At 34.5% G+C, this 16,418-nt stretch overlaps 1 protein-coding gene across 1 annotated transcript in view; it reads right to left on the bottom strand.

The window, feature by feature from the left end:
- The window catches only part of LOC149806284 (CUB and sushi domain-containing protein 2-like), a 247,889-nt gene that overhangs the window by 37,911 nt on the left and 193,560 nt on the right, over positions 1 to 16,418 (bottom strand). Inside the window, exon 18 of the mRNA XM_089935578.1 lies at positions 3,198 to 3,389. Coding sequence (XP_089791704.1) covers positions 3,198 to 3,389 — 192 coding nt within the window. The remainder of the gene's footprint in view (positions 1 to 3,197; positions 3,390 to 16,418) is intronic.

Raw genomic sequence — 16,418 nt, 5'->3', positions numbered from 1 at the left:
GAAAGTCATGGTTTAGGATACTGTAATGATAATAATTTTGACAAATATAATGGTTTATATATTAATAGCAAAAATAAAAACTCATATATTAAATGCCATTCATCTCAAACCAAAAGTTTCAAAATCTGCTCTTGGATAAACATTATCTTTTTCTCAAACTTAACAAAATCAAATTACTTCTTTCATGAAACAAGTCAATGATCAATAATTCTGCACTCAACACATCCTTTTTACTTTAGCTATTTCTTGATGAGGAACTTTAAGTTTTCTTTTAATGGGAGGAGGGGGTAAAAGAAATGATATTAAGGTACATCTAATACTTGCCTGTCACTACTGCAAAGCTCACTCTTTTCTGGATAGAAAAATAGCATCAAATGTATCCCCCTCCCCCCCCCCCCATGGAGTGACTCAAAAGATGTTAGATCCAACCCATACTAATCTTGCCCATGTTCACTCATTATCATTCTTTGTAAGGATGAAGACTGGACTGATGGGGCATCATTTCAGGGTGAGAAGAGGAAATCTGGCAGTGGCAACAGGTAACTACTAAATTATTAAAATTAGCATTACCACTTTTAACATCTGTAACATATAAACTTATGCCATTGTGCAGCTGAATTTTCCAGTTCTGTGGAAGGCCAATAATCCCATAATGGTCAAGAAAAACGAAGAATATTCATCCTAATTTTAGTAGCATATTCTACTGTCAGTCCACAAAATAATATTCCTTAGCTTTGATAAATGGAGGAGAAGCTTGGCTTGTTGGGTTTTTTCCTACGAAGCCTAACTGACAAAGGAGAGAAACAGATTCATGATTTCCATTGACAGCATGGTTCTATTAATAGGACATATTGCTCACTTCAACTTATAAAAACTAAGGAAAGCAATAAATCAGTCTTGAGTGACAGGTTCTCAAAAGAACCTTCACTCAAGGGTTCATATAGGATTTTAATTAGAGACCAAAAGACACAACAAGTTTCCATATTGACATTAACAAGCAAGACTTTTTTTCAAAGCTGAAAATATCTTATCAGGTCTTTTATGTAGGTGCATTTGAAAGGGCTGCCCTACAGCCATTGATTGTGGAAAGGTAGCAATATTGTTCTTCAAAAAGGAACACAAGAAACACAGCCATTCCACTTATAGAGGGACAGCTAGGTTTAAAACACTTCCTACAACACAAATCACAAAAAGAAATTCCTCTTGGCGAATAATCTTTTGGACTGAATGATACATTTGGCAACTTTGTCCTCTCCTAGCAAAAAGATAGAGATGAGTCAAGCATGATGGTGGTGAATCTGTGGCCTGTTGTGCAGGAGAAAAGCCCCTATGCTGCAACAGAATATCACTCCAGTGAGGCAATATCCTGGGTGATCTACCAGCAGGTCAAGAACACTGCTGAACCATAATTGCTAGGGTCAAAGAGGGACTGTCAAAAAGAGCTGCAAATTATAACTGATTAGCTTGTGAAGTACTTGTAGGAAAGCTTAAGCAAATACAATATCCCACTTCAGGCATACACAGCCCATTCTGGATGGGGATTGTAGAAACATAAAACCAGAGCTTGTTCTTAAGCTGTCCCACAAACAAGTTCACTAGGAATCTCCCCCAAAATCTGTACAGGGAATCTGCTACAGACTGGTGCAGAGACCACTGAACGAAGATCATATTTCCTCTCTTGGTCAGGCTGTCTGCCAAAATATTCTTTCTCCTGGGAATATGACAAACTCAGAGGGGTAATCCATTCTGAGGTTGCCCAGCAAAGGAAATTCCAAACATCCACAGAGAGAGATGAAAGGCTGCCTTCTTGTTGCCTAAGGAACAATACCATCAAAATATTGTTGAAGGAGGCCATTACACAGTGACCCCTTATTTTTCCGACACACCCATGAAGAGCTAAGAACAATGCCCTCATTTCCAAATTCTTGATGTGACGGGTAGGTCCTTCTCATAACCAGGAACTCTGAAGAATGTCTTCTGGGTCAAACTGAGCATCCCAACCTGAGATCTGATGTGTCTACAAATAGACAGGAGCAGGGTTTGGGGAATTCTGGGCTGAAATTGTTCAGGTTTCTCTGCCACATTAGATGATGCTGGAAACCAGGAATAGATAAATCTGAGCAGAGGGCTGCCTGAAGGATAAACTGGAGAGGAAAAAAGGGCAGTCTGCCTATGGGAACCATATCCACTGCCAAGTTCAAGGTGCCAAAATGAAAAGAAGAAAAAAAATATAAGCCAATAATATGGTCTTGGCTTTCAGTGCCACCAACAGGGTCAATCTTGTACACCATGCCTAAAGGGACATGACCTGATCCTCTGTTCATGAGGAAATTCATCCCCTACATACACGACATCTTTTGATAAATTAAGCTACAACTTCTCTAGATCGGGGAAAAAACCAGCATGGTTACTATGGACCAAGAGACAGACAGACAACTAGCCTGAGGGACTCAAGCTAGCCTTTATGGATCAAACTAATCATTCAAATACTGGAGGATTAGGATCCCAAGTGACCTGAAGTGAATGTCAACTACTCACATGACCCTGGTGAAAGCTCTGAATGCAGAGGCAGACTGAATGGTAGAGCACAAAATTGGAAGACCCCCTTTCCAAGACAAATTAAAAGTACTTCCTGTGAGGAGATTGGGAGGTGGAGATATGCATCTTGAAAATCAACGGAGACCAGGTCTAATGGCAGTGATCACTAAAACTGTTGTCTCTATCTTGAAAGGTTCCCAATGCAGAAACTTACTTTAAGGAGTAAAGTTCGATAATTAATTCAATCATAATTATTACTTGTTATTACATTAACAATATTATTAATTAATGCAGCATGAGTAAAGATCAATAATTAATTTAATTATAATTATTACCAGATGGATATATAGAGGGGAATTATTACATTACCAATATTATTAATTAATGCAGGATGAGAAAAGATCAATAATTAATTCAATCATAATTATTACTTGTTATTACATTACAATAATATTAATTAATGCAGAATCATATTCCAAGATTTTCCCAACTTTCCATATGGCATGCATAACAAAATAAGTCAACAATTATGTATGAAAAATATAGACTTGAGATATGTTTCATAAACTACTAATGTTCTTGACTGATAAAGCTATGAATAAGTCGAAATACTAGCTATAATACCAAAACTTACAGACCTAGTCTGTTTGATAACTTACGGACACAGGTATGGTTGATGTAGTATGTGTCCCCTTCAATAAGTCCTGTTTCTGATGGAGCCAGAAGAATCTCATTGGAACCATTCCTGATATAAAGGTCATAACCAGGAATACATTGGCACTGATAGCCTCCTGCATAGTTATTGCATATCTGGTTACAGCCTCCATTGTTGGTATTGCATTCATTAATATCTGTAATTGAAAATAACATGCAGGTGTTACTTTGAATAAACATAATACAAATGGCTTATGATATCCTCCAAAATCAATCTTATAGTCATACCTGTCAACCTTCCTGATGGTTGTGGTTGTTTGTATCAGACCACCTTGACATTCTATTCCCCTCTATATATCCATCTAGTGTATAAACTGCCATGCAGCGAGTTTTCTATGAGCATTAAACACAACTGTTTTACTCTTTTATACAGACTACTGATTATGGGCATATATCAGAGTGGAAATCATGGCATCTCTCTTTTGTTCCATATAAGATTAGTGAAAATCATGTTTTTATGATCATAATCATGTTGGATGACTAGGAAATCAAATTTTTTCTTGATGTGATACATCATGTTCTCACTGGCATATGATGCAACATTGACAGTATTCTCGCACACTTTTAAAGCAGTTTTTAATTATTTGGACTTGAACATTTTAGCGGATATGACTAGCTGTAATTATAAAAAAAACTTTTTAACTAGACTTAAAACTCTCTTACTTCACCATGCCTCCCTCCAGCCTCCAAAACCTATATAAATACACACAACAAGCACTGTAATAAATGATGTATACAACAGATCAGTCTTACTTTCTGTCTGATTTAACCTTCCTGAGAAACTAGATGAGCTTAAAACTGTCAAAACAATCAGAAATGAAATGATAACATCAGTGATGATTTCAGCATGTCTCCCATGACAGTTTTGATAAGAAAACAAGCTCATTTGTCATCAGCAACTGCATCTATCGATGCGATGGCCAGTGAGGCACATGCTAAGCTGGCCATTACAGCTCCAGCAAGACATGATGTCATTGTCTGGCTCTTTTAGTTGAACTTCCACCCGAACACGAATATCACTGCTCTGAACAAAGACATGCCAAAGCAAGCGTTTTGCTATGGATGCAAAATGTGGATGTGGTGTCCAACATGCATGCTTGAGTAATTATCACCAAGCCAAAGTAAAAGCTGAGAAAGAAAAATTCCAAGGAATACTGAAAGGACTAGATATAGAACAGTGAGAAAATGAAAAACAAACTGGCATGATGATTGTGCTGGAAAATTTAGCAACTGATCAGGTCAAAAAAGTAGACATCATATATATAATGAGACTGCAAAGAACAAAGATCCTGACATGCTGTACCATAATGCACTTGCAGATCAGGGTCTACATTTTTTCTACTGATTACTTCTAACACACTACATAGACCCAGATCAACTGGCACATTATACAATGGCAGATATGGGTCTTTGCAGTTTACAGTTGGGCTTGTCTTTTAAGTGAGTATATATGGTAAGTGTCTTGCTAATGCAAAATACAAAGAGAGAAAATATGGAGAATGTGTATCAGTAATACAATCATGGGTGACACTTTTAAATTTTAATAAAGGGGTACAAGAAAACTGTTTGAGAGTCAAAATTCTGCTCAAGTTCAATTTAAAATAACCTACCTGAAAGTTTCAGGTCCGAAATGTAACAATTTCCATAACAGGTGTGTGCATTTTGCAACAAGAAAATGGGTGAATGTGTAGGGTTTGTCTCATGGGTTGGGGAAGATATGACAGAAGAGACATTGCAACTAAACCATTAAAAACATTTTTAAAGATAGTGTAGCATCCGTTTCCCAAAGACATCCAAGCCAGATCTGCAATCAGCTATTGAATGCTGTCATAGGGGCTATGGCACACAGTTCTAGTTTGACTATTACGATTTGGACTTTTTGTGTCAATGAAAATGCTACATGCACTTCTGTCTGTCTGTATGCATGTATGTATGTATGTATGCATGCATGTATGTATGTATGCATGTACGTATGCATGTAAAGACAGTACAGCTCGTATGTATTTTCAGAACCCCACATGACATGGTGATGGTGGAGAGAGAGTGGAGAGGATAATAAAAAAAAAACTCTTAAGCGTTTATCCATGTGTCCTGATGGAGTTGCTGCAGCAGATCATAGAGAATTGCTCTGCACACGTTTTCTCGTGGAGTTGTTGTGGACGACCACGGAGTAAACATAGTGTATATCATATGGGTATGGTTTACCATGTATGACCCCTGCAAGCATGCTCATTAGAGGTAGGGATGCCAATTTATCTACATACTTTATCAGATGATTATACACAATTCCTAGTTCTAATGAAGACTGATTAACACCTTTTGCAACAAGTTGATGCTTTTGTTTTATTCAAAGAAATCCTAAAAAATGTATCCACATGTGTCCTATTATCTGATCAATCTTGTAAAATATAAAAACAAAATTTGTTTCACGATACAAAAAAACAAAAAACAAAACTTATCATTGATATGGAAATGGCATGTCAATAGCCAAATCATAATATAGAAAAAAGATGTATAATTATTTAAATGCAAATTCCTGTTTGTGACTATTGGAGCATTAGGCTACTGAGACAAAAAATTAAAATAAAAAATTAAAATAAAAAATGCAAACCAATTTATTTCAATAGTATTTATCTAATTTCTGTATTTGGCATACTGCACTGCAGCTAAAATCGATTCAGTGGAAAATGGGATTGATTCCGAATCTCCCTCTCAATTGATTGATCAATCGATAAAACTATAAGTATCAAATTTACATTTCCCTAACATACAAAGTTTTGTCTCTACATATATCTCAACTGATAATAATAATAATAATAATAATAATAATAAAGACTTTATTTAGAGAAGGTAACTCAGTTAGTTACAGACCTAATCTACCTTGAGGTCTTCGATCTGTTACATACAATATATACAGTATATACAACCTGATGTGAAGAATCTGACTTGACACTAAATAATAAAGTGATTTTAAAAATCAAAGTATCAATCCTGGAACATATGCACAGACATCTGTGAAAAATATAAACACACAAAATATAAAACATCCTGCATTGAAAAATTCAACTGTGAAAATGGTGCAAAATTACAGAAAACTAAATTATTGTACAGGAACTGTTCCATTGTCTAAAGATTTCATCCATATGAGACATTGATTATGAAAAGAAGAAATGCTAGGAGCCTGAATTATGTCACTGGGAATGTTGTTCCATACCAGTGGACCAGTATATTGAAAACATTTTTTAAACAATTCCTTCTTTGGCCTTGGTATAATGTAATTTTGTTTATTCTTATGGACCTTAAATTTGGAGTACTGTCATCATCTCGGTGGTGAAAGATATTGCTTAGATAGACAGGAATGGCTTTTCTGGATACTTTATACATCAATTTGGCCTTTCTAAGAAATATTCTTTAATGTATCATTAAAATCTTTATATTATTTATTGCATCCTGGAAATTGTATATAGACTGATCTAGATTTAAATGGCACACCCACTTTTGGAGTCTTATAAGTGTTGTCATGTTGGAATTAGAGGTACTACCCCAATTACATTATAATAGTCCAGATATGGCTGAATATAACTTTTATAAAAGATGACTCTATACCGAAGAGGAATGTTATGTTTTGATTTTCCTCAGTAGCCAAAGATAAGACTTAACCTTTTTTGAAACATGTTTAATGTGAATAGACCAAGTAAGATTGTTATCTATGAATACACCAAGAATTTTATCATGAGAAGTCATATTAAGACTCACACTGTCAAATAGAACCTGGAGTTTGTCGCTATCTAGCCTTGGTCGTCTTTCTTGCATTGTAACTAGTAGGGCTTTTGTTTTTTTCTATATTTAAAATCATAACGTTTTCCTTGCACAACACCTCAAGTCTGTTTAGTGCATCTTGCAAGTCATTTTCAAGTACTGTTTTGGTTTTACCCATCTCAGACAGTGAAGTATCATCTGCACAGAGGTCAGTGGAAGAAATTGAAGTTCCAATCTTAAGAGATAAGTCATTGATAAATATAATGAATAACAGAGGTCCAAGGATAGAGCCCTGTGGTACTCCATAATTAATATTTTTACTTTGAGAAAGTTGACCATTTAAAAATACCTTTTGCACTCTATCGGTTAAGTAAGAAGTAAACCAGTTTAGGGAGTTTTCACTGCATTGATAGATTTTTAGTTTGTCAAGCAAAATTTTCATTGTCTACAAGATCAAAAGCTTTACAAATTTCACCCAAAATAGTGCCTACAATTTCACCCTGATCTAATGCTTTCAGCCGTCTATAATCAAAGATACAAGTGCAGTTTCACAGGAGTGATTCTGGTGAAAGCCAGACAGATTATCACGAATAAGATATAAGTGATCAAATATTTGGGAAAAGAATCATGTACATGTTTTTCTAGTAATCTGGAGAGACAAGGAAGGATAGAGATGGGTCTGTAGTTATTTTTGTCCAGTTTAACATGTTTGTGGAAACTTATTAGATCTAATACTTTCATTGTAAATAAAGATATATTCTCTACAACTGCAGGTGCACCTACAGTAGCTTTGATCAAATAATATCAAGTCCAGTAGCTTTATAATCATCCATTTCTTTAATATATTTAAACACAAATTCTGGACTCACATCAGGAATCTCAAATTTTATATTGTTTGGTAGTTTTTTAGCACAAAAATGTTCGAGTTCCAGATGATGCGATGATGTTCTTGGTTCTTTAAGTTTTTCAACAATTTGAGCAAAAAAGTCATTTAAAAAATTGAGATGTCAGTTGGATTATCGGTATAAATGTCATCATGATTGAATAATAAAATTTCAGTCTTACTCTTAAATTTCCCTGCACCAAACTCTGTAAACACTTTCCAGATAGCATTCAGGTCATTTTAGTTTTCATCCAGCAATTTTTTGTTGTGCACTTGTTTGGTCTGACATATCATTAACTTTATTCCTCCAAACTCCATAGTCAGCTTCACTTCCTACTGATTTTAGTTGGCGACTCTTTGCTTTACTGATTCTAAAAAATTGTGGGGAGATCCAGCCTGGCTGATGGTCTTTCTTTGTCCTGTGTGTTTTTAAAGGGGCATGTTTGTTCAATAAACTGATGAGCAGATCTGTCCAAGTTATCTAAAACATCATCAATATCTTCAAAGATTTAGACTGTATTCCAGGGAATCTTTCAGATCTTCCAGGCATTTAGTAGTATCAAAGTTTTGAAAAGATCTGTAAGTAATGGATTTATGGATATTACCTCTTTTTTACTTGCCACTGACTTTACATGCTAGAAAAAATGCAAAGTGGTCTCTTTTCCCAATCTTTGGAACCATCGCTTTCAAAACATTTTCTTTTGTATTGGTATAAATATGATCTATAAGCCTTTCAGAGATAGACGTTCCTCTGGTTGGTTCATTTACATGTTGCTCCATAAAATAACGAAGCAATAAAATCCATCCAATTCACTTTTATTTGATCATTGAAAAGGTCTCTATTTATATCACTCAGAATGTAAAATTCTTTCTCTAATCATTAAATTTTGTATCTACTTGAAATTAAAAATAATCACACTAACCAGTATGTGACGATGGGGGTCTGTACACAAAACCTACTAAGTAGGGCTTAGCTTTTTCTGGAATGATCTGTAGCCAAATGGATTTTATTTCCTGTATTTCTAGGTCTTCCTGTCTTTTATAAATAGTACCAGTTCTAACATACACAAGGAGCCCACCACCACCTGCTTTCCTATCCCTCTGATAAGGTTTGTCATAGCCTTTCACCCTGATTTTCAGTCCACATTGTTTCTGAGAGTCCAAATAAATGGATATTATTATTTGGAGAGGTTAGCAGTAACTACAATTGATCAATCTTTCCACAAAAACCCTGAATATTTAAATGACCTATATGTAAACTTTTATTAGAAGTTCCTAATTCATGAGATTAACATCAATGCTATTACAGGCACTCAAAGAGACATTAAAAGGATTAAAACTATGTTCACAATGATTTTCGTTACAACTGTCGTTACTGTACAAAAAAAATTGTTTCTACAACTGTATTTTCTACTTTTATAATCACTGTATAAATCTGAACTATCCGTCATATTTGAATATGTACAAGAAGCGGTTAAATTTCAGAACAGCTATCAGAATGGGGATCAAATCTGTTTTAACATGCCTCGTGTATATGAGTCCTTGATAGATAGACTGGTCTTCCCACTGAATAGAATCTTCCTGTGGAGTTGAGATGGCTTCATTGCCCTTTTCTTATTCCATAAATCTCTTGTGAGTTTTGGCTTTGTGTCCAAAGCTACCACACTGATGGCATTGTATTGGCTGTCTGTGCCTGCATTCCTGTGCTGAATGTTTGGTCTCACCACAGTCATCACATCCCAAATTGTACTGACGGTATTGATATGGCTGACCATATTCTCTGGTGCTGTTTTGACTACATTGGATTTATAGGGACGAAAGAAGTTTGTAATGTGGCTGTAAGACCAGACTACACAAATGACTGCATTTATATTTTTTGCCAGATTTAGTGCGTTCTACTGCTTCTTATCAAATCCTCTACTAAAAACAAAAACTTCACAAAGTGCTAACGGACCTATTTCTAGTATGTCTGTTGGAATGAATCTTATTTTTAAAAAACTCTCAATATTTTGTTATCAGAATGTACGGATTCATTCATTTGCTTATTTCTGTTACAGTTTGCGCAGTATGCTTTGCTAAGTATTATATAAAATGCAGTATTATTGCACTCTGCAATGAAAAAAATGATAACGAATATGTCAAACAATTTAAAACAAAACTGCATTCATATCTGACTGACGTGAAACAATACTGCACTAGTTTCGACAGTTAAATCATGAACGAGCACAGCTGGATCAGGTCAAAGTGTTGGGGGGGTGGTCAAAAATTTCAAAAGGGCACCAAGGCAAAAGTCTATGTGTCTATTTATTCAGTGTGCATAATACCCAATAAACATGCTCAAGAATAAAACTGTAAAATTTCAAGTCACTGTGTGTGTGTGTGTGTGTGTGTGTGTGTTCACGCATCGCCTACATTAGGAGGCAAAACCCATGTTTTCCACCAACATTAGGCAGACCACCGACATTAGGAGGATATCCTCCTAATGCTTCCTCCTAATGTATGTGGAGTAACATGTGAAAAAATTTAAATATTGGAATTTCTGTGATTTGTTAAGTTAGATCGTAATAAATTTTGGTCATATTGGGTGGGTCGAAATATTGGATGGATATGATAATAGGTACAGAAAGAGTGTAAAACAATATTTACCTATGTTATCTGACATACCTTGGGAGGACCTGTTTGAAATGTGTACCAATTGTCACTTAAACGATTTGCTAAAGATATCCCTAATAGCAAAAAATATGTCTTTATTAATTTTCTAAGATTCATACTAATTGCTTTAAAAATAAGAGAATACACACCTGATTTTTACAGTCCTCTCAACGTTGGTGTGTAAACATGTCGCATGATAAGTCCTCGCAATGTTTGTGTGTAAACAAATTAACTATTGAAATATCTCGTGTTGATGTTAATAATAACAATACGATCTCTCAATGTTGTTGTGGAGTCAGTTCAGCACGTTATATCTGACACATATAGCCAGTAATGTGCTGACGTGCTGTTAAATCCTACACACATGCATACATACATACATACATATACATACATACATACATACATACATACATGCTGGTATGTAATAGTTGTGGGTTTTATCTATAACGTGAAGTTACAAGTTACAAGTTTGAGTTCGCAGGTTCATATATTTAATTATGCAGATGATGTTTAAAATCTTTCGAAAGTCTTTATCAATGTTTCGGAAGCTTATGGACCTGCGCAAGATTGACTGATGTAATCTTAAATATGATTAGAGTTCATGATAATAGGCCGACCAGCCCAATAATGTCAGCTTTTTGACGAATACAATTTGCTTACCAAGTGCAAAATAAGCATAATAAGTGTCTATTATTTTTTTAACCGACAGCATGGATACTTTTTTCGAGAGTGAGAGTGGAAGTTGAATTATTGGCAAAATAACATAATTTCAAGAAAAACAATTCTTCAATACGCTGACCAAACCGCTACGCAAACCGATGCAAACTGACTGACCATTTACGGACAATTAAATGCACCATAACTGCCTTGTTACTTGGTTTTTATTGCAATTACATTATTTTGTAGAATAATACTCAGGCTTGTCTTCGCAGATATCCAGAGTAGACCTGATTACGTAGAAGAATCCATTTCATTGCGAAATTCAAACCTGTTCTAATTCGAACCATAGATAAAATATATTCTTTCATGTAAATAATAATGATATTGTAGGTCATTATTTATATACACGTTCATATTTTGAACCAATACTTGGCTAAACAGCGTCTAATCTTGGCATGAATTTGATTTTTAAATGTAAGCAACAATCACATTCTTTGTGTCTTTAGGCTTTATGATAGTTTCGATGACAGTAGGTATTAATAGAAGCAAGTACATATGATTGTGATGATAGTGACACGCGCACACACTTCATTTAAATGTTAAAGTAGCACTACTCCTACACATCACTTTAAGTAACATAAATGTGTTAAGGCTAGTGCTGAAAATTGTCACAAAAACATTTTCATATCTTTGGCAAGGTTATGGGCATTTATTTTGTATCAAAAGGATAAATGAACGAGTTACCTTAAGGTACATCGAGTTCATACAATCATATGCAACTACATTCGTGGTGAGAAATTGTACATATGCTGTAAATGAGGCCTAACATTATAAGAATCTACCTTAAATGTCACTACCATTATGCAAGTACCTTTCTTCAACAGTTACATGTATAAGAGTTTTGCATCAAACAAGTAGAAGAAATTAACCTCTTTAAGACGAAAAATTGTTTACAGAGGCTACTTGTTTAACTTGCCTGAGGTAGTTGTTTAAAAGGGTTGTACAGTATTCAAAACCAGTATGGAAACAAACTTATTTATTTTATACAGTATAAATAAAGTTTAGACTACGTGTGAATGAAACACATTACCATTTTCTGTGCAGCCAATGAAGGCCAGGCAAATATTTACCTGGCATACATCGATTTATTAACTAAAAAGAACCTAAATCATATTGCGGAAATATCTCATGTATTAGATGACAACCTATTTTGCACTGCAATTTTTCACAATAGATTTGTATTTTTTTAAAAATTGTACAGATCACATTTTACCCAATTCTAATATTCAGTGCATTATTTTAAGGTATTTAATTTGGAAGCCTCTGTATACATTAAATTATTCTTCATCACATCAGAAATGACCTCGATATTATATAAAAGGTTTTGTAAATCTTGTTTTATATTACCCGCATTTCTTGAACAAATATCAATTTCAACACACCAAGAAAACAAATATTCTTGAGTTCCTGGATATATTGTGTTATGCCCCTTCTAAAATAGCACGAGGATAGCATATTGTTTTGTTGCAAACCATGAAATCTGCAACTTTATTACCTGTAAGTCATGAATAGATGACATTTTCCATTTCCAGACAATTGCAGCAATGTATAATTAAACCTTTTTTAAAATTTTGGTTTTACATTCATAGGAAAATATTAGTCATGCATCATGTTGTTTACTAAATAAGTGTTGCTTTACGTCATAGTATATGATGTAATGTTTTCATCCCTTTAGCTTATTCCATCTCCATGATAGTAATTCCTTTCAGAACGTTATACTTGGCATTTTTAAAAATATTGTTTACAAATGTTATCTGTGGTAAGTTAGTTCAATAATGAAGATGTAAAATACACTGTTGGATTAACCTGACTGATATTCAGAACTGAACTACTTTGTTATTATTATTGTTGTTGTTGTTGTTGTAGGGTTTAACGCCATTTTTCAGCACACGATAGGCTATACATGGCGGCCAGTATTAATGGTGGATGAAGAACCCGGGAAAACCCTGGAAAGAACCACCGACCCTTGAGAAGCTACTGGCAAGCTTTCTCACATACCCACATCAGCCGAATCCAAGACTCGAAAACCCACGCAGACAGAGATGAGATGGCAGTGATCCATAAAGGAGAGCGCTTTAGACCACTCGGCCACTCGGGGCCCCGGTTATTATTATTATTATTATTGCCATGGGTTTGGATCCCTTAATAAATTCGTCCTTGTTCAATCTCGATTTAAACATTCATCGGAGAGAGCTTCAGTTGAGTTCATGAAAACCAATTAGACTCTTTGTTAAAACTAAATTAAGCCTTCAATTCTCTGATTATGTAAGTTAAATTTTATTTACATTTATTTACAGATATGGTTTCAAAAAGATCAGATGCTGTACCTATTGACTGTAATGTATCACATGCATTTGTTTTTTGGGTTTTTTTTAAAACCTTTAAAATAGAAATTTCACATATGCGGCATATACAAATCAGTAAAAGGCATTTCGCATGCATTACATTAAATTCCCTTACAATCAGGATCAAGTCAGTTAGTTAACAATAGTCCCAGGTGGGACTGAGCGGTCTTTTCTGACTGAAAAACTACATCAAAAAACTAAATGCCGTGGTATTTCGCACTGCAAATTATGTCAGAATGATCTTTTATGACATTTTAAGTTTCACTATCTCATGCAATGGCAGCCATACTCGATGGCACGTTTAGCGTCATTTCTACAATCTTGAAATTGTAATGAAACTCTTTCAAGACTGTAGAAATGATACTAACCAGTCACTGAAATAAACATTGATTTTACAGGATGTTTGAGCCTGGTCTATATCATTACTTGTGCTAACGCTGCACATGGAATGCCTTGGCTAAAACAATTTCATTAGTAAGTGACAAAATGTAATCCTGTTTGGTCAAAATTTTGATTTACTTGAAAGATGAAAAGCTTATATAAATTCTAAAATCTAAATATTTTCATGTGTTACTCCACATACAGTAGGAGGAATCATTAGGAGGATATCCTCCTAATGTCAGAGGTCCTCCTAATGCTGGTGTGTAAACATGAGGTTGTCCTCCTATTGTAGGTAATGTATATATCTGTTATTTGCTTCCATTAAATGAGCCAAAGCAATTTCACAATCAGTTTCGATTATGTAATCAATATTATTTTGAAGACAATCATATTTAAGAAGTACAAAATGTATTTCATGAGGATAAACCTCTTTTTAGTGGTACATATGAAAGTTGATATAGAAGAGGTATTCTTGCATAGATAATATTTCAAACACATTTGGTCTAGTGTGATTTTGAACTTACCCATTCAAACATTCTTCAGTTTAAACTTCTCTTACTTAAGTCAGAAACATCGTGATGCCGTAAATTATTGTAATACCCACAGTTTTGTCCAAAATAAAGCATTTTAAAGTGTAAAGAAATGTTCATGGTGTACATGTCCACAATGACTTATTGTAATTTGTTTTATTTAATGAGTCTGAATAAGGAATGAATTGATAGTAATGTTATACATGGCATTTTATTTTTCTTATATGGTTTGCAAATGTTATTTGTAGTACGTTAGTTCAATAATGAAGATGTAAAATACACTGTTAGATTAACTTGAGTTATATTCAAAATTTAACTACTTTATTATTTTTATTATTATTATTAGTAGTAGTAGTAGAAGTAGTATTAGTAGTAGTAGCAGTAGTAGTAGTAGTAGTATTACTAGCATTGCTTTAATTCTTGCCATGGGGTAGTATCCCTTAATAAGCTCCTTCTTGTTAGACTTGCTCCAAACGTGCATGATTTGGCTTGGTTTGATGGTTAATTACAGCGTCACAAATATACTATTTTGTACTGAGGCAACTGTAGTTACCCTGGGACATATTATGGCAGCCATCCCGTGCTGATATATTATTGTCCAAAATAAAGCATTTTAAAGTGTAAAGAAATGTTCATGGTGTACATGTCCACAATGACTTATTGTAATTTGTTTTATTTAATGAGTCTGAATAAGGAATGAATTGATAGTAATGTTATACATGGCATTTTATTTTTCTTATATGGTTTGCAAATGTTATTTGTAGTACGTTAGTTCAATAATGAAGATGTAAAATACACTGTTAGATTAACTTGAGTTATATTCAAAATTTAACTACTTTATTATTTTTATTATTATTAGTAGTAGTAGTAGTAGAAGTAGTATTAGTAGTAGTAGCAGTAGTAGTAGTAGTAGTATTACTAGCATTGCTTTAATTCTTGCCATGGGATAGTATCCCTTAATAAGCTCCTTCTTGTTAGACTTGCTCCAAACGTGCATGATTTGGCTTGGTTTGATGGTTAATTACAGCGTCACAAATATACTATTTTGTACTGAGGCAACTGTAGTTACCCTGGGACATATTATGGCAGCCATCCCGTGCTGATATAATGGCAGGACTCTAACCTGCACAATTATACTTATAAGTTCACATATAGTTACATATGTTACGGTTGTATACATAGTGGTGGCAAAACTGATTTTAGAAATAAAATGAACAGTGAAATATCTCGGTTTAAAATTTCATTAGAGACAGCTTCAGTTGCATTTCTGTAAACCAATTGGACTATTTTGTTAAAACTAAATTAAGCTCATCAATTTTCTGATTATGTAGTTAAATTTTATTCACATTACAGATTTAGTTTAAAAAAGATGTGATGCTGTAACTATTAATTGTATCCAAAGTAAATGAAAATAAATGTATTTCATTTTATTTTTTGATTTTCTTAAAATTGAAATTTCACACATGCGGCATATACAAATCAGTAAAAAGCATTGCGCAGGCATTAAGTTCCATTCCCAAGCAGAATGAAATCATTTTTTTTTAACAGTACTCCCAGGTGACCGTGAGTGGTCTTTTCTGACTGAAAAACTACATCAAAAAGCACAATGATGTGGTTGTTGTTGTTGTAGGTTTAACGCCATTTTTCAACACAAGATCGGCTATACATGGCGGCCAGTATAATTGGTAGAGGAAGAACCCGGGAAAACATCGGGAAGAACCACCGACCCACGATAAGCTACTGGCAGGCTTTCTCACGTACCAACGTTAGCCAAGGCTGAGACTCGAACACAAGCAAACAGAGGTGAGACGGCAGTGATCCGTAACGGTGAGCGCTTTAAACCACTCAGTCACTCGGGTAATTCGAAAAGCAAATTATGTCAGAATGATCTTT

This window comes from Sinohyriopsis cumingii, chromosome 2, assembly GCF_028554795.1.
Source record: "Sinohyriopsis cumingii isolate HCF-2022 chromosome 2, ASM2855479v2, whole genome shotgun sequence".
NCBI classification, from domain to species: Eukaryota; Metazoa; Mollusca; class Bivalvia; order Unionida; family Unionidae; genus Sinohyriopsis; species Sinohyriopsis cumingii.
Note: the sequence above shows the minus strand (reverse complement) of the source record. Positions and strands in the feature narration are given on the sequence as shown.